The 25,695-nt window shown below is 41.9% G+C and overlaps 1 protein-coding gene across 3 annotated transcripts in view; it reads left to right on the top strand.

Annotated features, from left to right (window-relative positions):
• The window catches only part of Focad (focadhesin), a 287,598-nt gene that overhangs the window by 5,680 nt on the left and 256,223 nt on the right, over positions 1 to 25,695 (top strand). For 2 of the 3 annotated variants that reach the window (XM_052717954.1, XM_052717955.1), the window contains exons 3-4: positions 2,070 to 2,224; positions 22,019 to 22,123. In XM_052717954.1, coding sequence (XP_052573914.1) covers positions 2,070 to 2,224; positions 22,019 to 22,123 — 260 coding nt within the window. The remainder of the gene's footprint in view (positions 1 to 2,069; positions 2,225 to 22,018; positions 22,124 to 25,695) is intronic. The other variant, XM_052717956.1, reaches the window with a different exon arrangement.

Here is a 25,695-nt window from a genome sequence, read left to right as displayed (position 1 = left end):
TGTGTGTGTGTGTGTGTGTGGTGTGGTGTATGGGTGGTGTGGTGTGTGTGTGTGTGTGTGTGGTATGTGTGTGGCATGGTGTATGTGTGTGTGTTGTGGTGTATGGGTGGTGTGGTGTGTGTGTGTAGTGTGTATGTGTGGTGTGTATGTGTGTGGTGTGGTATATGGGTGTGTGTGTGTGTGTGGTATGTGTGTGGCATGGTGTATGTGTGTGTGTTGTGGTGTATGGGTGGTGTGGTGTGTGTGTGTGTGTGTGTGTGTGTGTGTGGTATGTGTGTGGCATGGTGTATGCATGTGTGTTGTGGTGTATGGGTGGTGTGGCATGTGTGTGTGGGCTGGTGTGTGTTGTATGCACAAGTGTGTGCTGGTGTGCCCATCTTACATGTGAGTGTGGAGACCATAGGAGGAAATTAGGTGTCCTGTCCCGTCACTCTCAGCCTTGCTCCCTGAGGCAGGATCTCTTAGTAAGCCTGGGGCTTGGTTTCAGTCTGGCAGGAGGCCAGCCAGCCCCACTGTGTGTCATTCATCTGTCTGTGTCCCCTCCCGTGTCCTGTCCCCCCACCTCCTACTGCATCTCCTACCTACAGTTGTCATGCTTGTGTTACAAGTCTTCTTGCCCACTGAGCCATCTCCACAGCCCCCAATCACATCTCTCTATTAAACTGCATCAAAAGGAAATAAAAATTCCTTTTTTTAATTACAAATATTTTTTATTATTTTTAATAATGTGTGAGTATGTGCAGAGGTTCTGGCCTGGAGCTAGTTACAGACACCTGCTGGTGGTTTCTGGGAATCGAACTCGGGTCCTCTGGAAGAGCAAGTAGTACATGCTCTTAATCACTGAGCCATCTCTCCAGCCCCTTATTGTTTTTTTAAGTGACAAGGTCACTTGTAGTCTAGGCTGACCTTGAATTTGCTATGTAGCTAAGGATGTCCTTGAATTCTTACCTCTACCTTCTAAGCAATGAGATTCCACGCTTATGTTACCGTGACTATTTCTTTTAATTAAAAAAAGAAGATGCAAACCTCAACAGATTTAACCCAAAATACACTTAAATATGAACTTATTATATATTAATGATTCTTTTGAGGGGGGGCATGATTTCTGAGAAAGTAAAAAAGCTCAATGTTCTATTTTCAGAATCTGAATTGTGCTGGGCCTTTAATCCCAGCACCTGGGAGGCAGAGGCAGGTGGATCTCTGTGAGTTTGAGACCAGCATGGTCTACAGAGTGAGTTCCAGGACAGGGTCCAAAGCTACACAGAGAAACCCTGTCTCTAAAAACAAAACAAAAACAAAAACAAAAATCTGAATTTCTGTTGACTTCCGTTCCCATCTGGTATGTTTGTGTTAACAAATATTGATTCTCAGTGTGAGGGGAAAAGTCATGGTATTTTTCTTGGGCGAAATAATTCTCTTAGGATTTGTTGCTAGCCATTGCAATGGGCTGATTCTGGTCCCCTGTCCTGTATCTCTCCCTCTGTTGTGGCCCACATCAGAGTTGAGAGGTTTCAGCACAAGTGTGGGTGGAGCTGAGGTGCATGTAGGTAATAGAGGTTGATAGTAGAAGAGCAGGAACCCTTTGAAAATGCCACTGCCATAGAAGCTTCAGACTTAGATGGTATTTGGATACTGTTGGGGGTCTAGTCAAATTTTGTAGCTCAGCAGGTGATAGAGTCAAGTCTTCACTAAGTCCTGATGCTTGAACTTGGCCTGCGTTTCTGTCTGCAGCCAGCATTATTGTGCAGCCATACACTGTGGCGGGGGTGGGGGGTGGGTGGTGGGTGGTGGTGGGGGTGGGGGGGTGGGGGGTGGGGGTGGGGGTGGAGTTGGGGGTGGGTGGGGTAGCAGGGGTGGTGGTGGTGGGGAGGAGAGGCACTGTACTAAAAACAAATCTATTCCCTTTCAGGAAAACAGATTTTAGTTTCTTTAGGAGCAAAGTGACAATAGCAGCATCCTTGGTACAGGAGGTAGCCCACTGTGAATGAATTACATGTTGATGAACAGTTGTATTTCTGTGTGAGCTTCTCCTTGTCCTAAGCGTCTTTTAATCACTGGTTTGCTTTCAGACGGCCGCCTTGAACTTGCTGTGGGAGAAGTGCTGCAGTGACAATGTGGTGGTTCGAACAGCCTGCTGCGAGGGTCTGGTGGCACTTGTTGCTCAGGGTCATGCAGAGTTCAGCTATGTTCTCAATGGGATACTCAACCTGATTCCTTCCACCAGGTAAACTTGCTGCCATGTTTGATGAAAGGTTTAAGCTTTTAGAAACACAATTCACTGATTCCCTGCTGAGGATCAAGAATTTGTACTGCAATAATGAATTGACTTACTTTAAGAAGGAAACTTGCCATAAGCATTTATTTCTACTTGCACAGTGACACAGTTTTTACATTGTATTGGCTATCTGTAGTCAGCTCTTGGCACCAGTGATGTGTACTAGAAAATTATAACATGAGTTTCTCTTAAATATTTGGTGACATAGGAATGTGTCTTCTGGATATTCCTGGGGAGCAAGTCCTCAACTTGTTTTGTATAGCCATATATATAAATATACTATATATATATACATATATCTATCTATCTATCTATCTATCTATCTATCTATCTATCTATCTATCTATCTATCTTTTGTTTTTCGAGACAGGGTTTCTCTGTGTAGTTTTGGTGCCTGTCCTGGATCTCGCTCTGTAGACCAGGCTGGCCTCGAACTCACAGAGATCCGCCTGGCTCTGCCTCCTGAGTGCTGGGATTAAAGATGTGCGCCACCAGCCGGGCGGATGTATAGCCGTATTTATTTAGTCCATTCATAGACAGAAGGGAATAGAATGGCAGAAGGCAGCAGAGGCCTGCTCCTTTCCAAGATGGTCAGACAGGATGGTGTTTGAAGCCGGAGCTCCTCCCTGGGAGCTGAGAGCTGGGGAGTGCCTGTGTGATGCAGTGCATATCTAGGATGGTTGAGGCTCTGGGTTCTATCACCAGCTCTACCAACGAAGGAAAACAAAAAAATTCAAAACAAAAGTACTAAACACCAACTCCTTGGAAAGGAATTGCCATTCTTTGCTTGGGGAAATGGTTTTCTGGAAAAGAGTGTTAACACTTCATGAACCTCTTTGTGTGGTGTCAAGTCAGCAGGACACAGGAACCCAACACACCTAGTCTTCTCCTTTGCTCTTCTGCTGAAGAATTTGACCTTCGTCATGACAAGGGAGTCTTCCCTTCTCCAGAACTTTGTAGTAGTTCAGTCTCACCACATTGATGATGGGCAGCTCCAGTCTTTTCTGGGGAGCATTCTGCTCACTGATCAGTGTCCACAAGTTGTCCAGGCTGACAATGGGCAGAAGTTCTGGTTCATTTTTAAGTGGTAGTTTCTCAAACCAACTTTCCCAAATTAACCTGGATAATGGTCCTGCCGTGGCTGTGGCTCATGTGGCCCTGGTGTTTCCCAGTCTTGCTTGCTCATTCTCATGTTTGTTTTTTTTTTTTTTCCCTCATTTTTATTGCCATGGCATAATGTGGAATGCTTAATTTCATTATGTCTCTAGAGTAGCTGTGACTATCAGTGTAGAAACCTCTCCGGGTTGCAGTCTGTCAGTCTTTATTGCCTCTATCCTTTTAACATTTCTTTATAATACACACACACACACACACACACACACACACACACACACACACACACACAAATAACCTTTAAAAGATACCAGTACCAGTCTGCCACTACAGGAGGTAGGCGGATCTCTGTGAGTTCCAGGACAGCCTGGTCTGCAAAGACAGTTCCAGGACAGCCAAGGCTACATAAAAAAACCCTATCTTAAAAAAAAAAAAAATAAATAAATTAAAAATAAATAAATAAATAAATAAATAAATAAAAGATTTAAAATAAATGGATCTACATTTTTTTAAAAGAGTATTTCATAATATATATATTTTTCTTTTTTTTGTTTTTTCAAGACAGCTTCTGGTTTTAGAAAAGGGGAAATATATGTACATGCAAATTTTCAGTTATATATATTCATATATCTTTTAACAGTTATTTTAACAGCTAATAGTTATTATATATGAAGTATATACATGTCATATGTAACATAAATCTTAAAGGGCCTTATTAATAAAAAACCCAGGAGCCAGATATTGAGGTGAATTCTGAAAGATCAGAGAGATAGAACAAGCTACAGCCAACCTCACCTTGGCGACTTCTCAGCTGATTCTGTTTCCTCAGACTGAAAGCCTCTGAGTCCTCATTCAGAATGGATCTCAGCTGAACTGCTGCTCAAACGCCTAAAAGCTTAAAAAGCCTCTAGTTCCTGGTCCTCATGCCTTATATACCTTTCTGCTTCCTGCCATCACTTCCTGGGATTAAAGGCATGTGTCTTTCCCAAGCAAGACATGAAATCTCAAGTGCTGGGATTAAAGGTGTGTGCCACCAGCCCTAGCTCTGTTTCCAGTATGACCTTGAGCTCACAGAGATCCATCTGGATAGATCTCTGCCTCTGGAATGCTAGGATTAAAGGAGTGTGCTACCACTGCCTAACCTCTATGTTTAACATAGTGGCTGTTCTGTTCTCTGACCCCAGATAAGTTTATTGGGTTGCACAATATATCAACCACACAAGAGATACCCATTTCTGGCACTGAGGTTTTTATTTCCTAACCTGTGATATCTAGTAGGGCATTGCATTGTGTCTGTGTCCCTTCATCCAGTCCCTCTATTATATGGTAACTTCCTTTAAACTCTTTACTCTCTCAGTCTCTGTCTTTGTCTCTCTCTAAGGAAGCTTCTATAGTAGTAGGTTTCCATATTTTTTTCTAAAGGTCATTAGTGTTAGTTGCCCCTCAGCTAGTGAGTAATCTTAAATATGGGTCATTGCTAGTTTTTAGAATTCTTTGGAAATGTGACCAAAGATATAGAAGAAAGCCTTTAATTTTACAGTGAGCAAATATGAAAATTTTGACAATGACAGTATGTTGACATTTTTTTTTCCTTATTTGAGAATGTTTCTGTAGCTGTTAACCATGGGGAAATGTAGCTGAACTAGATCCTGAAGCTAATTAATTTGTTTTGTAAATGTCAGTGTTGAGTGTGTATAAGTACATGTTCACATGTGAGCATGGAAGCAGAGGATTGGCCATTCAGTTCTTTATTAGACCATCAGGTGTTTTAGACAGGCACAGTAACAGCTTCGCAGCGTTAAACAAATGCAACATAAACAAAAGTAACACACCTGAAAATAATATTCTACAACAGAAATGCAACAGCTTAAGGGAGGAAAGGTTTGTGTTGGCCGCAGCTTGAGGGTGTAGAGCCCATCATGGTGGAAATTCGTGAGGGACCAGCTTAAGGGCATAGAGCCCATCATGGTGGAAATTTGTGAGGGACCATTTTGTGGGCACAGAGCCCATCATGGTGGAAATGTGGGGTGGAGTCCTCCACATTTTTTTTTTTTTTTGGAGACAGGGTCTTTCAGGCTAAGAATTGACAAAGAAGGCTAGGCTAGCTGGCCATTGAACTGCAAGGATTTGCTTGTTTCTGTCACTTTTTGGATACAAGCATGTGCCACTACACCCAGGTACTTTTTTTTTTCTTTGGTTAAACATGGTTTCTGGGGAAGAAACTCAGGCCTGCATGCTTAAAGACAAGCACTCTGCCAGCTGAGGCCTGCTTTACTTTTTATTGTGGTATTCCGAGGCTGGGTCTTGCTGCATTGCCTTTGCTGATCTGGACCCTCTGGACCCAGGAGATCCTCCACCTCAGCCTTTTCAGTGCTAGGACTACATGCCACCAAGCCTGCTTTCCAATTTAATTTTAGACTCTGTTTGATCACAAAGGGCGTTACATAAGAGCTAAGTTTTCTTTATTGTCGCCAGTAGAGGTAATAACTGTTTGCATGTCAGAAAACAGAGTTTTCTTCATTTGCTTTATTCCAAGTAGCGGAGCTTTGAGGTTTGCAGCAATTACAAAAACCAAACTTTGTGCTGCTTATGTTTTTTATAAAAAGCAAAATGAGAATGAAATTTAAGGAACCAGCTAATTAAAAACAGGGGCTCCAGCCATCCTCCTCGCCCAGTGCTGCTCGGGGAAACTTTAGAGACAGAAAACCGTGTCTGTCTTTGGGATCTAGAAACAGGAATGACTTTGGCCGAGACAGTGGGTTTTCAGCTTGTGCTGCTTAAGTCTCTTCTTGCCTCAGGATTTTCTCGTCTCCCATGGAGGTTTATGGGGCACTAGAGATACTTGGGAATAGAGTCACGACAGTAGTGATTTTCTTTGATTTAGGAAATTATTTCTAAAACTTATCTTTTCCTATCGCCTAACATCCCTCAGGATCTAAGATGAGGGTGGGGTAGGCAGAGAACATGCCCGAAATGCAAAGCCCCTGCAGAATAGACCTCGAGAGAACGTGGGTTGTGGGGGTGCTGCGGTAGTACAGCGGAGGCGGAGAACTTCCGACAACGTTCAAGTGGGTGAGCCTGTCTCCCACTGGTCACCAGCTCTGTGGCCCTTGCAGCTTCATTCTATAAAATGGCCTTGGAAAATGCGAGGAAGCCCCCTGTCACCTGAAACCCGGCCCACAGCGTGCGAGGTGCTAGCTTAGAGGCTGTTCATTGTATAGTCTGATTTTGAGAGACTTGCCATCTGCAGTGTCCTGCTTGTCTGAACTGAAGGGAGTGGCTGGGAAAGTGTCTGGCTCTGCTTGAGAGACTGTGCTCTTCAAAGGAATAGTTTGATGTCCCAGAGTGTTCCTGCTTCAAAGCCGGGGCAACAGGAAACAATTGTAAACTAGTTTTTATAGCTTCTGTAAACAAAGAAATGGATTTAAGGCCTCTGAAATGTTCTTTTAATCAGTAAGGAAATTTGAAAAAAAAAAAAATTGCTTCCCTTGGGAGGTTGAAGGAACAAGGGACCATAAAGGACACACAGTAAGGAAATGATTATCACCCGTGAATGTGAGTTTTGAGATGAATGCAAACTGGAATTAAAGTGAATGATACATAGTAGCATATACTTTTCTTGTCCTTTGAAGAATTGCTTGTTTTGAGTTTAGATTGTGTTTCATTTCGTCTTTATATGAGTAAGGATTCCCACAGTAAGGAGTTCCCACTTTTCATTCCTTAGATGTTTTTTTTTTCTTTTAGCTTCCGGAAAGCTCATGCAGCCTTTGTTACAGTTGCTTAGTAACGGGATTATGAATAAAATCTTACTCTCCTTTGGAACCAGGTATTCAGTTTTCGATATTGAGGTGTCAAGACAGGCTGTAATTTCAGCTCTGCTGTTTCCCATCCCCCTTCTTTTTAAAATGTGCCTAGTGGGAAGGAAGGTTATACTCTAGATACACTAGGCTAGCGTTTGATTTGTGTGCCTTTTGTGCTTTCAAACAGGGAAGAGACCTACTGTTAATGTGTTTTACAAGGGTGTATTGATGATGGGAAATTAAAGTATATTTTCTGAAAGTCTGAAAATCTGCTTTTAAAGGAAATATTGAATAGAAGATTAAAAATTCCATAGTGAGTCTAATGTTTAAAAAAGATTCTGAAGATTATTTGGAGTTAAGATTGAGAATAATAGAGAAAAATCTCGTCACTTCGTTTATTGATGATTCTCTTCCTTGGGAAACTTAATTGCTTTGTTGTCATGTAGGGAACAGCTAACTTGAGGAGACATTCTTCTTGGCTCTCTGTACTGAAGATTTTTTGCGCGATTCAGCTTCCTTTTTCTTATTTCATCTGGCAGGACAGGGGCCAAGGAGGGATGTTTGTGTGAGGACTCCTCCAAATGTTTGCAGGATGCAGCCTTTAGTCTGCAACCTTGGGATTTCAGGATGGCTTCGGTGTGTCTGTCCACCTCCGTGTGTCCGCCTTGCCGCCCGTGTTCATCTTACTCTTACTAGTCAGAGACTGAGGTAGCTAGCTGACTGCGCCTGCTTTCCCATCTTGTGTTTTCAATTTCCCCCTTAGGCTTCTTAGCTTGTTTACAAAGGTTCCCTTTCCTTCCTCCTCATTCTCTCTCCTTTCGGTAAAGTCCCAAGATCTCTTTAAAGCTCATGAACAGAAAAGTGATTCCTCACTTTTCTCATCCAGGACATTCTGCCCCATTTCTCTTTAAAGTTCCTTGGTGTGGCTGAAGCTTTGTTTGTCATTTTAAGTGACATATTCCTGCTAAAATGTTTCTGGGTGATTTAAGAAGAGTGGCTACTGAATGTGTTACTTTTGTATTTGACTGTTTTCTGGTACTTAGAAGATAAGTGAGAATACAGGACTTTCTTAAGGAAGTTCTCAATAGTTTTACATCTTAGATTTTGTTGTTCTTAAAGAAACGTTTGTTCCCTGAGTCATTTAAACATGACTTCCTCAGGACTGTTTTTATTTCTCCCTCCTTCCTGTGACTCCATCTCTTCTTCTCCTATTTTTTCATGGGTTTAGACAATGATTTGGTCATAGATTGAATGTTCTCTCCTGTTTGCTGCCGAGTTCCTGAGAGTACTTGAAGCTGAGCAGGAATCCTTTGCAGGACTCACAGATCTTTTCTAGCTAAAAAGGTAGTTTGGCCAGCTTGGTCGGGTTTGTACCATTTGTGTACTTTTTTTTGGTTAATCTCTCTTTTATTCTGTCTCTGGTCAAATAAACATACCTGCTTGTACTTCATATTTGATACGTTTTGAAAGCCAGAGCCAAACATTATGTATATTTTTTTTAAAGGAGGCTGAACATTTGTGAGCAGTGTTTAGTGCTGTAATCAAGTAAACCCCCAAACAAAAGAAACCCGACACCTGTGATTCATAAGCACAGTTGTGATCACGTCTATATGCCTGTTGTAAAGCAATTTGCATGAATGGTTTGAATTACCATAGTTTGTACAGCTTGGCCAGTTTTTTTCTTGTTTGTTGTACATGATTTTTGGAATCCTCAACATCATTATTGATCCACACTCTTTAATTGGAAGATGTGAGTCTTGGGTCTCGTGCCTAGTGAACACTGAGGTTCTTTTTGTAATGTCTCTTGTTACTGAGATGTGGCTCATACCTGAAAGTCCCTTTACTCTCAGATTACTTGAGTAATTTTATGTAACCTGACTTTAAGAAATTAAAAAGAAATATTATTGAAGGACGTTGGCACTGGGTACCTGAGCATGTTTGAGCATGTTAGAGCCCTTTGGGCCGTGAGTTACAGAATCCACGTGAATAGCTTGGGCCTAAGACTACTCATTGTCTCCTGCTGCCACCTCTTCTTCCTCCCTCCCCTCCCCTCCCCTCCCCTCTCCTCCCCTCCCCTCCTTTCCCTTCCCCTCCTCTTCTTTTCTTTTCCTTCTCTTCTCCCTCTTCCTATTCCTGTTTTCCCTCTTAAACCCCCAACCCTACAGTCTCATGCGGTCCAGGCTGGCCTCAAACCCACTATATTGCTGAAGGTGACCCCAATTCTCTGCTTCTACCTCAAGAGTGCTGAGGTTACAGATGGGCACCACCATGCCCTGTTTATGTGATGCTGGGGATTGAAGCCAGGATAGACTCTTGTGCATGCTAGTCAAGCATTGTTAACTGAGCTACAGCCCCAGCCTGCGCCCCCCCCCCCCCCCACAGGCTTTCTCTGTGTAGCTTTGCGCCTTTCCTGGAACTCACTCTGTAGACCAGGCTGGCCTCAAACTCACAGAGATCCACCTGCCTCTGCCTCACGAATGCTGGGATTAAAGGCATGCGCCACTACCACTTGGCTCTTTCTTCTTCTTGTTTTTTGTTTTTTGGTAAGGGAGGCTGCTGCCATATGACTCAGGAATAGAAACGCACATGGGTATCAGAGACAAACTGGATTACAAGATATGTGTTTCATTCTTGACTCCCACTTCAGACTGGCTTTCAGCTGCTTAGCTCACAGGCTATTAACGCCCACTTCTGGGTTGCCATCTCTTACACGTGGAGGTGAGGATTTCTGAGGGCAGGACCTGAAGTTGGAAAACTTGGCTCTGCCAGGACTTGTGTGTGTTTTTTTTTTCCTGAGGCTGCCATAAATGCCTATAAACTTGATGGTCTAAGTCTACAGAAATATGTTTTTTCATAATTCTGGATAGCACAGTCAGTGAAGGCGCTTGGGGGAGAGGAGGCAGGTGGAATCCGTTCTGTCTTCTAGGAACAGAGGAATCCCAACCAAAAAAAAAAAAAGAGAGAGAAAAATAAAATAACATATAAAAGAAATAAGCCATGTAAAGATGGAAAATACACAATGAGTCTAGATTATGTATATCATTATGTTTTCTTTGAATTTTTTCACTGCTAATGTATGCTAACTACAGAGAGACATTTGATGGTGGGGGCTACTAAGTTAAACCAATATATATATATTTAAAAAAATATCTTGACTTCAAAATTTAGGTCTAAGGATATGTTGCTTTGGAAAAGAGGTTGTTTTTGTTTCCACGGAAGATGAGAACCTATGGATTGCTTCTAGGCTAATAAGGTTTGATCGACCAAGACCCCCTGAAAGGTCTCTGATGACAGCAATGGCTCGGATGATCGAACATCCAGAACAGCTTCAAGGCAACTGGCTGAGATGATGTAGCCTCACAGACTACTACAACCAAGATTGAACCATAATTCTAAATTTTTCTCAGGATCCCCATAAGATGACCAGTGCCCCTCAATCAGCAGGAAACAGTATAGAAAACTACGCCCAAATTCCTAAAATATTGTTTATAAATGTTTGTTTTCATTTAAAGGGGGTTGGTTATAAATGGTTAATGGTCATAGTCAATCTCTTTCTATAGAAAAAAACCCGCTTCTGCTGGCGTCACTCTAGTCCGGCCCTGTTCTCTCATCTGCCCTGTTGCTGTGTGTCTTAGATAGTCCTGGTCTTTCTTTTACAAGGATGCTGGCTATTGGGTTTAAGGACCATATAGGGTGGGTTCTTCATGTGATCGCTAATTAAATTAGTACAGATGCTCTTTTCAGGGTGTCACATAGACAGGTATGTAGGGGATCAGGACTCAGACATATTTTTATAGGTTCCAGTGTAAATCTCTACAAACAATGCCTTCATTGTATCAGAGTGCCGCATGGTGAGGTGTTAATGCCCCAAATAGAAAGGAGACCTTGGTGTTATTCCAAGAAGCTTGCTGCACAGGGACTGATGACCTGGGGTGGCTAGCCCTAAGATCAGTTCTTGAGGTTGATCTGTGAAATCCACATGTATGCACACAAACACACCCACCTGCACGTGCACCAGTATACACATGAATGTAAGTGTGTGCACACGTACACTATACACACATGGAAAAACAAGACAGAATAATCCCACCAAACCAGAATAACAACAAAGAAAACAAAATAAAATCAAAGTAAAGATAAGTAGCCTTAATTGAATACTGCTTGTGTATCCAGCCATTTGCTTCGTAACTTCACCTAAAATTTCTCATTTAATTTTCAGAAAAGCCCTGGGCAAGGGGAGGCCTTTTCATGGGCAGTATAGTGTCCTTTTATTTGGAGACACCTGATACCTGATTGCTTACATTGTGGTGATGTCAGTAGCTGTTAGCATGCAGTTACTACGTCTTTTGATAATTTAGACTAGTGGTTTCAGAATAACACTAATTTCATCAGTTTTTCTTCACTTATTTCTTAAAATACTGCTATAAGGGGAACTCTGCCAATATTTACTCTGGTTACTTAAAAGTACAATTTATAAAGGTAAAGTAGAAGAAACACAGACACACATGCTTTTTTATTTACTAAATTCCAAAGAGGTTGGGGCTATAAAGATGGCTCAGTGAACATTTAGAAACACCTGCTGATCTTCTGGAGGACCTCAATTCAGTTCCCTTCACCCACCTCAGGAGCCTTACAGTGATCTGTAACTCCAGTCTTCGTGGACACCTGCACGCACATGCACAAGCCACATCACATGCACACATTCACACCTACAGAGATTTAAAGATGATAATGGTAAATCTTTAAAGACATTCCAAAGAAGTATTTTTTTTAATTAGCATCCTTTGGTATGCCCAGTTAGATTTTCTTTTGTAAAAATTGTAATAGATTATTATGGATATAATTATGGCTTTAACTACACTTTAAAACTCCCATTCTATTTTCCTTCTATTTCTAAGGTGGTTTTGGATTCACTCTTTGGGAGCAGCCTAGGGAGGGGTGTTAAATAAAGTCTAGGAAACTCCTTATTTTTCAGTGATTTTCATAGATAATAAATGCGTTCAGATGGAAGGGATGGGAAGAAAATAGCATGTTGGGGAAGGTGCTTCTTGCAGCTGCTCTTACATTACTTTGCAGGAGCCCTAGTATTATTAGATCTCTTTTTGGAGAAATTTGCAATGTGGGTGATTTGGGTACAAAGCTGATAGTCTTTAACACAGTTGTTGAGTTTTTATATGCCATCTGAATATTTATCCCTTTTCTTATGCTGTCTGGAATCTGAATAGTTTTAGTGTTGCAAGGATATGGATTAAGGTTCAGTAAATGAAAGACACAACTCTAACAACAAAGCAAACATTGCCTTGCTTCCATGAGTTGTCTTATTGCTGGCTATGTGTGTTGTATTGACTCTGTTCCTCCTGATTGCTGGCTATGTGTGTTGTATTGATTATATTCCTCGTGTGCTTATCACTGGCTATGTGTGTTGCATTGACTCTCTTCCTCCTCTGCTTATCTCTCTTTCATGTTCACCTGTGCAGTCCTCGAAAGGACGGCTTTCTACAGAGACAGCCAGTGACGCTGCTGCTGTTGTTAGTTGAAATCAACTAACTAAATAATGAATTTGGATGTTTAAGAGATCACACGCTCTATTTTCTTTTCTTTTTTGAGACAGCGTCTCTCTACATAGCCCTGGCTGTCCTGGAACTCACTATGTAGACTAGACTGGCCTTGAACTTCCAGAGATCGTCCTGCCTCTGCCTTCTGAGTGCTGGAATTAAAGGAATGCACTACCATGCTGGGCCTGAGAATGCCTTAGTTTCTATGTGAATGTGTTAAATTCTGTAATTAGAGAACTAAATTTACCTTCAGAGTTCCCCTTAACAGCCAAGCACAACAGTAGCTTGCTATGTCTGTCCATATGAGGCATCTATTAACTGAGGCATGTCATTGCTGTCTCTGTTCCTGTGTTTGGTGTTTCAACGTCACTCTGAGCAGAGCATACAATACTTGCTGCACTTGCATGCTTTTGGCTCAGGAGGAAAGATTGTCACCACATAGTTTGATATTAATCCACAGTAATATATTAATTAATTAATTAATTAATCCACATGTTGATCTGTGTTCAGACATTGAACTGTGCTATGAAGCTGTCATATGAGGGCTTGACAGGGTCATGATGGTCACAGGAGGCTTTTCCAAGGAAGCAACACTAACACGAGACGAAGGACTATTACCAGTTATATAGGCAAATGGGAGAAGGTAGACCTTTCTTTCCATTTGCAGGAAATAGTATATGACAAGTTCCTGTTGTGGGAGGCTGAAAGAATCTCAAACGAGGCTAGGAAAGGAGGTGGGGCCCAGACAATGTGGGTAGTGATGGGTGATTCAGAAAATTTGGGTCTTTGTATTGGGTACAGTAAGGAGCTATCCAAGTGTTCCACCTAGTAGGCACTGGGGGTTCTGAAGTGACAACTTTGGCTTCAGCATGAAGATAAAGGTGTAAATATTGGCTTTGGGGGTAAAGGGCCTAGAGAAGACACAGAAGAATTCATCTAGGTGACTGTAGCTGTTGTTCAGGGGAGAGGTGATAGCTACTTCTACAAGAGATGAGAAAAATAGATTTATGTGGTTTTGAGGTGAGGTGTTTGAGGTAAACATGAAGATACCTGGAAGGAACGTATGCCCAAAATAGCCCCTGATTTCATGTTTACATTCTCTTTAGACCAGTGGTTCTCAACTACTCAAATGACCCTTTCACAGGGGTCACCTAAGACCATCAGAAAACACATATATTTACATTACAATTCATAACAGTAGCAAAATTACAGTTATGAAGTAGCAACGAAAATAATTTTATGGTGGGAGGTCACCACAACAGGAGGAACTATATTAAAGGGTCACAGCATTTGGAGGGTTGAGTACCACTGGTTTAGACAGTAGGGACCATTAGAGGACCAGGTGTTTAGGAAGAGCATGAGTTCAGATTTGCACATGTTGATCATGAGGCCATTCAGATGCTGAGCAGAGACAGTAGGCAGCTGGTATCCCCCCTCCCCTTTTAATGATGCATCTTGAACACGTTCTACTATGAATACACTAGGCATAATATCTAATCAGCTCTTTTTTACCGTGATTAAAGCCTTTGCTTTGAGTTGTTAATTAACTGTTCTGTGTACCTGTGTACCTGAGACTCAGGCAGACTGCTTGTCTAAAAGCTAATTCCAATTCCTGAAATACTCCTCAGAAGGCTACTTTCTCAAATTCAATAGTTAAAATTTTTATGTATGTATTTTTAGCTCAAGGACTATTTTATTAGAATTTGAGAGGAAAAACAGCAGGGCAGGTGAGCTGAAAACCCTGGCAGGCCCTGGGAGGAGGGAGATGGAGAGAAATTATGCTTTTAGTGTTAGGTATGAAGGTCAGAGAAATAGTGAGAAAGCCCAGAGTTTCCGAGAAAGCATGCTTGGGCTTTGGCCAGTATCCAAGTAAGAGAGAGACGGTAGGAAAAGTTAAGCTTTTTTGAGTCAGAGCTCAGAAAATCAGGTGGGCTGTGTGGAGGAGGCTCCGTAAGGGGCTGTCAGCAATGCTTTTGTGTTACATGTGCTACACTGTGGCTTAAGGCCAGTCCTCAGTGAGAGACACTGTTACCTTTAAGTTTTCACTCATTCTGTTTATCTAGGAGATAACCAAATGTAATCTGTTTGTCTTCAGCGTCCTTCCTCAGTTGAGATTATAACCCCCTCTCCCAACTCTTTTGAAATGAATTTAAAATTTTGCTCATTCAGGCAAGCCCTTGATATTGAGCCTCGTCCTACACCTCTGTTCCCCAACCCCAGCTCTTTTAAAACAACTAATCAAGTTGTGCATACTTTTTTTTTTAATTGCAAAAAAGTGTGGGCACTTTTAAACTGTGAATGTAGTAAGTGGTAAAAAAGTTTTGATGTTATTCAAAGGGAACCTTGGAGTCAATTTTATTAGAGCTTAAAAGAAAACTCCCAGGGCAAGCAAGCTGTAGATCTTGGTAGCCTCCATGAAGAAGAATGGAGGAGAGAGAAAGGCTGAGTTAGGCTGGCAAGGAGATCAGCCACAGGGACTCAGAAAGGCAAGCAGACCCATTGGAAACCCCTGGTGCTTTGTAGAGACTGTGCTAGGGGGCAGGAAGTTTTGGAGGAAAAGTACATTATCTCATTAAAGGGATAATTATTCCACCTATCACTTTAGCATGGCTTATGGTGAACACACCTCTCTCAGGGGTAATCCCTTGGCCAGGTGATTAGCCTGCCCAGCTGGATTAAGGAAGGGGGCAATGGCATCTCTCTCTCTAGAAGTGGATTCCAATCTTGAGTAGGAGACAGGCAGCAATTTTCCTTAATGGGCCTTCAGTGCTACTGTAACATCTGGGCCTCTGAATAGGTAGCCCTAAGATCACTTAGGATCCAGACTGGGGATTAGAGTTTATAAACACTTCTGACATTTCTCCTTCCAGCCAGGACAGGACCAAAGATGCTTTTTTTTTTTTTTTTTTTGGTTTATGGCCTAGGGCATAAATTGAGGCCCCATCCCTAAACTTCCTGTCTCATTTCTGTCTCATGTGCTTGCTGTTACCCCCTCTGAAGAGGAAACCCTAATTGCCCTTTAGGAAATTGGAGAGATCACTGAATCTGGCCGTTTTCTGTTGGATGAGGTCATTGGGTGTGACAGTTAGGACGTACCTCCAGGGGTCCTATCCTGGGGACCTTGAAAAATGCTCCAGTGGTTACATTGGTCTAGCAGCAAGATGTGGGGAGGGAAAGGAGTCTTTAGTTGGTGTTAAGACGGAGACATGAGGGAAAAGTAAAGGCAAGAGTTCTTAGCCTTAGAAGTCCCGGATAGAGAACCAGGAAAGCTAGAGCCAAGGACATGTTAAAATTAGAGTCCCTTAGAATCCCTGCTTGGTTTCACAAGAGCCTCCTTCCACTGGGCTCCTCCTCATTTTTCCCTCTGATTTCAGAGGCTGGGCTAGAGACTGATAAGCCCAGAATCTACTGTCAGGCACTTCCAAAGCTTTTGGAGTCACAGTGTGAGGTTCCTTCAGATGTTTGGTCCTCAGGGGAGTTTCTGTAATATCTCCATATGACCTAACAAGCCTTTTACCAGAAATTTTGAGCAGTCCAGTCCATTCGAAGTTACTACATATTACTGGAAAGGTTGAGGCCACCCATCTTGGGATTCTTAGTCTCATTAATAAAAGAATTTAAGAACAGACTTGAAAGAAAGCTTGAGAACAGTTTTATTAGAGTTTGAAAGAAAAACTCCAGGCCAGGCAAGCTGTAAATCTCAGCAGCTGCCTGGAGGAAGAAGATAGAGAAGAGAAAAAGCCATACTGTTTGAGTTAAACCAATTTGGAGGTCAGCCACATGGTGGACAAGCAGCCACATGCTGGGAGGGGAGCTTCAGAGAAAGAGTGAGAAAGCCTAGAGGACCAGAGAGAGCTTCCTTAGGCTCTGGCCAACATCCTAAAGAAAAGGCAGAAGAAAACAGAAAAGCTGTACCTTTCAGGGTCAGGACTCAGGTAGGCAGAGGCAGTGGAGCCTCATGCCTCTCATAGGGACTGCTGAAAAACTTGCTTTTAATTATTTTCTTTTTTAAAAGTTTCCCTTTTTGGGGGGGATCCTGATGAAAAGTAGGAAACATTAGGATTAGAAAGTCTCAGCAATGTTAAGTTGAATGAGTGATTCTTTAAAGGTCTGGTCTTAATTTTCCCTGGGATGTTGAGAGAGCTGGGGTCTGAAATCAGATCTAATGTATGGAATTTGAACAAACTAATGCCAGTGAAATTGGAATCTTATTTTTAACCTGAAAAAAAGTTTCTATGCACATCCCCTCCAAATGTTTAATATCTTTACTTGCTTTTCCTATCTTCTATGAATGACATCTTTCCATGCCACTGTTTACAGATTTGCTTGAATCATTATTAACAAATTGAAAATATCCTGTAATGTTAGATGTGCCATAGTTCAGCTGTTACCCTATTGGCAAACATGTTTTCCTTACTCCCTCCCTCCCTCCTTCCTTCCTTGCTGTGGGATGTCTTTCTGTATGCTGTGAATATGTGTTGCTCTGATTGGTTGATAAATAGATCTGCATTGGCCTATGGCAAGGCAGCTTAGAAGCAGGTGGAAATCCAAGCAGATAGACAGGAAGAGAAAGGAGAAGAAGGAGACATTTCGAGCCCTATGTTGGGCACCACTTATTAAGATCAGTCCACATGAGTCTATTAAATGGATGACAGAATTTATTAAGATATAAATTGAGGAAATACACTCACGATTATAGAACTGACTAGACAGTAGAAGTCATCCTCTGATCTGACCTGGAGCAAACCCACCTCGCAGACAGGAGCAGGGAGATGGGGCATGTGACCCTTCTCCAGCTCCTCATCAGAGGTCACTATAGTGACAGGAAGCACTGCCTCCTTTGGGCCGTATAGCCCAAGGTCATGGGCAGAACAAATACCACCCACCCTTCCTTCCTTCCTTCCTTCCTTCCTTCCTTCCTTCCTTCCTTCCTTCCTTCCTTCCTTCCTTCCTTCCTCTCTCTTTCTGTCTTTCTTCCCTCCCCTCCCCTCCCCTCCCCTCCCCTCTCTTCCCCTCTCCTTTTTTTTTTCTTTTAGATAGTCAATACAATGCAGTGTCTTCTGAGTATATGCAAGGGCTAACTGTAGAAGGGTTTTTGGATGCAGGCCATATGTGAATAGGGCATTTTCATTGAAAAGTTCTACTGATACTATAAAATGGCTTTCCACAAAAACTGAAGCAGTGTTTGCTCAGTGTGAAGGTGCGTATTTCCTCACTCACTCATATACACTGAGTGTTATGAATCTTACTCATTGGGATTGCATGGCTATATTCTGTTGTTTTCCTTTTTTATGGATATTAATACTCTGTCTATCATCTAGGGTTATAAATATTTAGTCTCTCACTATAACTTTGCTTTCCTTAGAATCTTTCTCTTAACTTTCTTCAAACTGACTTAGGTTATATGTTGGTTTCTGTTTATTCTTTTCCTGTTAACTATTATCAAATACTTACAATCACTTCTGAAAAATTGTAGTTAAGTTCTTCTTTTATTCATATGATCCCACACTTTTTGTTTATTAAATCTTTCTTCTGTCTGTTTTTATTAAATAAGGTATAACTTGCATATTATGTATTTTCAAGGGTGCACAATCATTTTGAATTATCTTTTTCTTCATCTGTGCTTGGCTGGAAGCCAGGACCTCAGACGTGCTAGGCAAGTGCTCATCACAGAGGGGATACTTCTTAGTCCCATCATGCATGACGAGGCAGAAGGCAGTCTTGAGACCTGATTTGTTATCTTTAGTTTACTTTGGATATCTGGAAGGGTCAGATCCTAGGGAGGTTCTGAGGAGATTGAGTGACTCTGAGTCACTTGGTGACCGAGGGTAGACTCTCCCATCGGTTCTTTTTTTTTTTTGGTTTTTCAAGACAAGGTTTCTCTGTGTAGCTTTGCGCCTTTCCTGGAACTCGCTTTGTAGACCAGGCTGGCCTCAAACTCACAGAGATCCACCTGCCTCTGCCTCCCGAGTGCTGGGATTAAAGGCGTGCGCCACCACCGCCCGGCTCCCATGGGTTCTTTAACTTCAGTTTTCCTGCTGAAAATCTTTGGGGTTTTGTAAAGGGGAGTGTCGTATGGGAGGAACCACTCCTTGTGGCCCCGGTTTCTCAAAGGCAAGCCCTCAAATTCTGAATAGCATAAATGGATGAAGAATTGTAAAGGAGCAGTTCATTTCAAGGTTGTGGATATTGAGATTACTCCCTTCTAAGTCAGAGAGGTCTGGATATTTAGAGTAGCAATCAAGATTATTAGAAAAATCTCAGGAATCCCAATGGACAGAAGCGGATAAGACCTTCATTATTTAACAAGGCCTCCCAGAGCAGCTGGCAAACCCTACTAAGACAGTTAGCACATGTTTCATCTTTTGTTTTGGCCTCTCTGGTGAACTGCTCTAGGATTGTGGCCTATCCCCTTGCAGATGCCCACCTCATCAAGAAAAGGACTGGGTTTAGTCAGCAGCCGCGTAACTGCAAATAGCTTTTTGTGAAGCAGCCAGGGAGGAAACATCCCTGAGCCTTTGTAGATCATCCTGCACCTTCCATGGCTGTGTGAAAACAAGGTGACTCCCCTTGTCTTTGTGTGCCCTGAGCAGACCCTGTGACTGCCCTGTGGAGTCTCCAGACCTGTCCTCACCTGTTCTGTCCCCATCAAAGAGAAGGCTCTCAGCTAAAGCACAGATCCAGTCCATTCAGCATTCTCTTGAAAGGCACTTGATGTGGGTCTGCAGCCTTGGCCCTGGTTTCCCCATCCATCCTCAACCCCAGTTGTATATCAGACTGTCTGTTAGCATGAAGTATTTCTAGCAGCTTTCTCTTATAATATATTATATACACTATAAAATTTTTTATATACTATAAAAATTTCTCTGTTCATTTTATTGAGTCACACTGAGATTAACTGGTCATTTTGTTGAATGGGGTAAAGTACCATGAAATTGTCACAGTCATTAAGAGGTATGTGAACAAGGCTAATCTTTGACACTCATCCAAGAACATACATAGAAGACATAATCTTGTGTGTGTGTGTGTGTGTGTGTGTGTGTGTGAGAGAGAGAGAGAGAGAGAGAGAGAGAGAGAGAGAGAGAGAGAGAGAGAGAGAGAGTGAGAGTGTGAGAACAAGTAAGCGTGTATGTGAGCGAGCCTGCTTGTTCGTGTGCATATAAAAGCCAGGGATCAAGTGTTGTATCTTCTTACTCAGTTGCTCTCCAGTTTATTTTTTTCCACCGTATCCTTTTGAGATAAGAGTCTTTCCCTGAACCTACCTCTTCCCTCTATCCCATCCTAAGTCCTGAAATTACAGACGTACACTGCCATGTCTACCTTTGTGGGTTTTGAGTATCCAAACTCAGGTCCCATGCTTGTGCACCAAGTACTTCACCTGCTGAGCCCCAGGAGAGAGGATCTTTGCTCAAAGGCTTTCATTTAGTGTGGGGATCTGTCTGTAGTTGATTTATACAAGAGAGACCCCATACACATATGGTCCCTGTCACAAAGTATTTATCTGTGACCCTAATCTAGCATGGGCATAGAAGAGGGTTTATATGAAAGGGAAAAACTACTATTGAAAATCCTGTGGAAAGTTCTTCAACTGGAAGGGAGATGCTGACAGTCCCAGAAGAATCTTCTTAGTAACTAAGTCTTGGGAATGTCAACAGCAGTGCTGTGAATCGGAAATATAACATGAGCTATGCATCTGAGCTACAAGTAGTGCTCAAAATTTTCTAATAGATGGGCAGTGGGCAGAGATGGCATAGTGGTTAGGCGCACTGGCCGTTCTTCCTTGGGGCCAGGTTTGATTTCCAGCACCCTATCAGGTGACTCACAACTACCTGTAATTCCAGCTCCAGGAGATCTAACACCTTTGGCCTCTGCAGGCATGCACACACACAAATAATGAAATAAATTTACTTTTTTCCTGGTAACCAGATTAAAAAAATAAAAAGAAACTGATAATCCTAATTTTAATAAGGAATTTTATGTAACCCCAAATATCAAAATACTGTTTTAATATGCTGTCATATTTTATGTTCTTTCTGATTTAAAAAAAATTGTGTGTATGGTGTTTTGCATGCATAACATCTATGTACCACATGCATTTCTGGTGCTCACAGAGGCCAGAAAAGGCAGTAGGTCCCCTGAATTGGAATTACAGATGCTAAATAGGTACTGTGAATCAAACCTGAGTCCTCTGGAAGAGTAGCCAGTGCTCTTAACCATCTCTCCAGCCCCTCATTCTTTCTAATTGAATTTGTTTTCCCCCTCTTTTTATGTTTAAGTCTTTAAATCCAGCATATGTTTTATATGCGGCACATCTGGATTTGGACTAACCACATTACCTGTGTGCATAGTAGCCAAGTGTGGCCACGGCTTTTGACTGCTGTGGTCTACTGTATAGTCAGATCCTTTGCCAGATGGAAAAATTTAAAAGCATTAAAACATAGAGCCAGTAACAGCTCATGTAAATGTCCCAAATCATGAGAAGCTTAAGTCTTGTCCTGACCGTAAAGTTAGTGTGGATCGTAAGTTCTCTGTTCTGAATGGTAAATGACCAATAATATGTTAGACACTTAGGAGAATGCTTAGATTATAGTAGATGTCCAGCAACGATGATTTTTAAAAGTTACTTAGAAATAAAAATCATTTACTAAATTTTTAAGATTTCATTCTGGTTCATAAGACTTATTTTAAAAGGGTGCTTTATATATATATATATATATATATATATATATTTGTCCTATTTCTTACAGAATAAGGGAAAACTTTAAAGTGTATTCCTCTTTTTATTAATTCTCTCTTAATGGCTTTTGCTTTGCTTTAATTGGTGCCCTGGACCACTCTTTTGAATGGCTGATTCACTTCATTTGTCTGGTTATTTTTTATGGTCTGCTAATATTTATAAATGACTTGACCATTTATTCTGGGTAACTGATGTGGTCACTGACTCAAATTATGTGGGCTAATGTTTGCTTTTTTCCCTGATTGATTTCCCTCAAGTGTGTGTAGGGAGGTGATTGATAGCTGGTTTGAGTCTTTGGCCATGTTTTCCTCTTTCATATGTGGGTCTTGGCTGTGCTGAAACGTGCCCACTGTTCAGTGTGGGTGGCAGACTCGCAGTGGCGTGGAGGGAGGTGTCACCCGTTAGAGCGCTTGACTAGTGTGTGTGAGACTCCAATTTCCAAAGCTAGCACCACAAGAAGGAAAACAGGATGAAGCACCTGTTTAGCACATTCATTTTAAGTCTGGGCCATTTAGCACGTATTAATATTTCTTTATAGGAATATGCCTGGTTTGATAAAAGCCCTTATGAAATTATTACAAATACAAGCACTGAAGGAAGGACAAAGTGCGGAGAAGGACCTTTGGGATGTATATACTATCAGGTAAGTCTTCTCTACTGTTGTCTTGCATTTATTCAATTTTAATTAAAAATTACATTTAGTGTGTGCATGCACATGTGAGCGGATGAGTGTGAGTGTGCATGCATTTGAGTTTGCATGTATTCCCACATGTGCATGATTGTAGGGGTGTGTGTGTGTGTGTGTGTGTGTGTGTGTGTGTGTGTGTGTATGTGTGTGTTTTCATAGAAGCTGGAGGATAACGTTTGGGAGTCATTCTCTCCTTCCACTATGTGGGTCCAAGTATCAAACTTAGACCCTTAGGTGTGGCATCAGAACCTTTACCAACTAAGCTATTTTGCTGTGCTCTCTCCCTTTCTATTTAAAGGAATTTTTACATCATTAGCTCGATTATGAACAAGATATAATTCCTTAAGAATTAGTCTTTTAATCCAGTAGGATATGCACACGGCCACTGTGGGCCTTCATTCCTCAGGAAGTGACTGTTTCAAAGACACAAAGAATGAAAGAGTTGACAACATGCTGAGCACCCCCAGTACGGGCTTCCAGGGTAGCTGCTTTGGAACAGAGACCTGTTACTCAAAATCAAAGTGACTTTTTATGCTTTAGAATATGTAACTGTCACTGTGTGTGTAATCTGGCACTTGGTAGGTGGAAGCAGAAGGATCAACACTTCTGAATACAGGAGACCTGTCTCAATGACCAACCAAAGTGCTGCTATTTTCTCTCAGAGCTGTGAAAACTGAAGAGCTCATTGAGCAAATGTTTTTAAAGCACAAGGTGGGGGGCGGGCGTTGTGTGGGGCAGGAAGGCAAGCTTCTTTACCATGAAAAGTAATGGGAGACACTTATTTGAAAGTGCAGTTAGCAAGGTCAAGGTCTAGTAAGGAATCACATTGGCTTTTTCTTTGTCATCTGTAGATTGTGATAAGGTAGAGTTGCTATAAAAAGAAAGTATAAAGCAGTAAGAAGAATGAACTGGATTTTGTCAGGGATTTTCTGGTAAGGGGGGGGGAGTGTCATACTCAGTTTGTGCTGATGACCTAATTTATTACCTGCAAGCTCCCAGAAAGCCATTTCTTAACAGAAGGACTTTCAGCAAAGGACCCTGAAGATGTGTGTGACTAGTTCATGTTATCTCAGGAATTTGATACATACAGAATTTTTGTATTTCAAAGAATGAGGGCGTGGGACCATAAATAGGGCGTTGTCTTAGGGTCGGTGGGTGGGCAGGCTTAGGTGGCCTGTAGCAGCTTGAGCTCACAGCATCTGTAGTAGAGTTGACCTTAGGCAGAAGCTCTGCAGGCATGTCTGGAACAGTGTGGCCTGCAGATTCCCTGGGCCTGTAATGCTTTCCGCTTGATGGACCATTGTCTGGTCCTGCAGTGTTCGTGTTGCCTCAGATCTTTCTCATTTTTGTGAGTGTTTTATCTAGGGTTTCTTAAGCTATTTTTTTTAAAAGGTCAGATTGGTATTTTATATATTTTTCTTGGCATGTTTCCCATTATCTTCATTCAAATATATAAAAAAATGTGGTACAATAATGTATTCTTCTTTTTTTTTTTTTTAGCCCTGGCTAGTTTGGGACTGTAATTGTAGACCAAGCTGGCCTTGAACTCACAGAAATCCATCTTCCTCTGCCTCCTAAGTGCTGAGATTAAAGACATACACCATCACACCCAGCCTCACTGAAAACACTGTAGGAAACTGAATATTCAGGGCATGTTTTCCAAATGGACATTTTCCTCCCACCATTTCTCCCTCCTCCCTTCCTCTTTTCCTTTTTTCCCTTTCTTTCAGCATGATAGTTATGACAGGTATTAGCTGCAATTTCTTTTTCATCTATTACTCTGAGCAGAATCCTGAAGAGTTGGTGAGTGGATCTTAGTATTTCTGGAGAGGCACTTGTTGTACTCCATCTTTAAAAGAAATTCAAAATTTTAGTCTAAAATTCTGGGATAGAAAATAATTCCATGTCATTGTTATTCTATTATTTATTCATTTTTTATAGAGAAACTACTAAGGTTTTTAATAATCCTGTATGACAGTTTTGTTGAGATATAATTCACAGACCACGTGAGGGACACATTTAAAGTATACAGTTCAGTGGTTTTCATTCATAGTTATGCAATTATCACCATAGTCGAATTCAGAACATTTCTTCCTCCCCCAAAGAAATTCCTCATCCCATTAGCAGTCAGTTTATATTTCCCTCCTACCCAGGAGAGTATTTTAAATCTTTGGTTCTCCATATTGCCTGCTCATTAGAACCACCTGGGTATGCTTCAAAAGAAACAAACGTAGCACCATCCAAATGTCTCACCAGGCTGGAGTCTCTGCTTGAAGCCCTGCTCCTTTTTTAAGTGCTCCCAGGTGGATGTGATTCCCAGGGAGTACCTGGGGCAGCAGCAGGCTGCTGTCTGGCGTGCTTAACCCCGATCCCTGCATCAGTCTAAGGTGGATGCCAGAGGCCTGACAGTCATCCAGGTGCAGCTGTTGCCGTTCTGCTCCCACCCACCCTCAGCACGGAGCAGAGCCACCCTAACATGAGCAGCACCTGGGAACTTGTCAGGAGGCATCTGCTTGGACTGCATTGTCGGCTGCCAGAATCAGAGCCTGCATTTTGGAAGATTTTTGTGGGTAACTCATGGACTCATTAATGTTTAAGAAGCACAAGTTTAGATGATGGTAATGTGAGCTACTCTACTCTACTGAAACATGCTGGCTATTCTCCTTTTCATGCTGATTGTCCTTACTGTGTGTGACTGACTTCACTCATCTGCCTTGCCTCAGCTGCTGTCCCTTCTATAATTCATTTTGTCTTACAACTTGTTCTTCTAACCATAGTCTTATTTCCATAAGGTGGTGTGTGCAAGGTGTGGCTCGGGAGCCCAGTTTAAGGAACTAAAGAGAAACGGGCATATAATGTTTGCTTTGAAATAAGGTGGCCCACTAAGAGAGGTCCAGAATCAATCATCCGAGTTGGTAATGTTTATGGAGAGCCCTTATGTGAATGGCTGTTTGGCATTATAAATCTGTAGAGTGTAATCGAGTGTATTAGAGCCTGAAGTTCCCCCAGAGGGGATTGTGGATGGCAGGAGCCGAGGAAAGGTAAGTCTGAAGAGCAGATTCCCCTCAAGAGAGCTGTGATTACCTGAGTCAAGCATAAAATCGGCATGCTGTTTTGGAGCCTTCTTGCTGTGTGTTGGTTAGCGGTATCAACCAGCCTTGTAGAGGCAGCTGGTGAGCTCGATATAAAGCATGAGAGGAGCGTGAGGGACTTAGAACTTCCTCGAGAGGCACAGGATTAATTTAAAACCACAGTATGGCATATAAATGGCCTTTTGAGTGTGAAGCTAATCTGTATTTTCCATGGTACTAAGGACTTTGCCAGTGTATAGCTGTATTTTAAAAATGTTTGCCTTTTTTGCTCAAATGGCTGATGAATTTGAATTATGGTGACACAGAATATGTAGTCATCTTAACAGGTCTGTGGAATGGCTTATGGCATGCAGGTGAGGGAGAGAATAAGTGAGGACCAGGGCCCCTTGTGAACCTAGTCTTTTTTTTTTGTGCTCAGTGTTCAGTGGTTCTCAA

Source organism: Peromyscus californicus, unplaced genomic scaffold (genome assembly GCF_007827085.1).
Source record: "Peromyscus californicus insignis strain IS unplaced genomic scaffold, ASM782708v3 Scaffold_5__1_contigs__length_169319896, whole genome shotgun sequence".
NCBI lineage: Eukaryota > Metazoa > Chordata > Mammalia > Rodentia > Cricetidae > Peromyscus > Peromyscus californicus.
The sequence above is the reverse complement of the archived record's forward strand: the minus strand, read 5'-3'. Positions and strand labels throughout refer to the sequence as shown.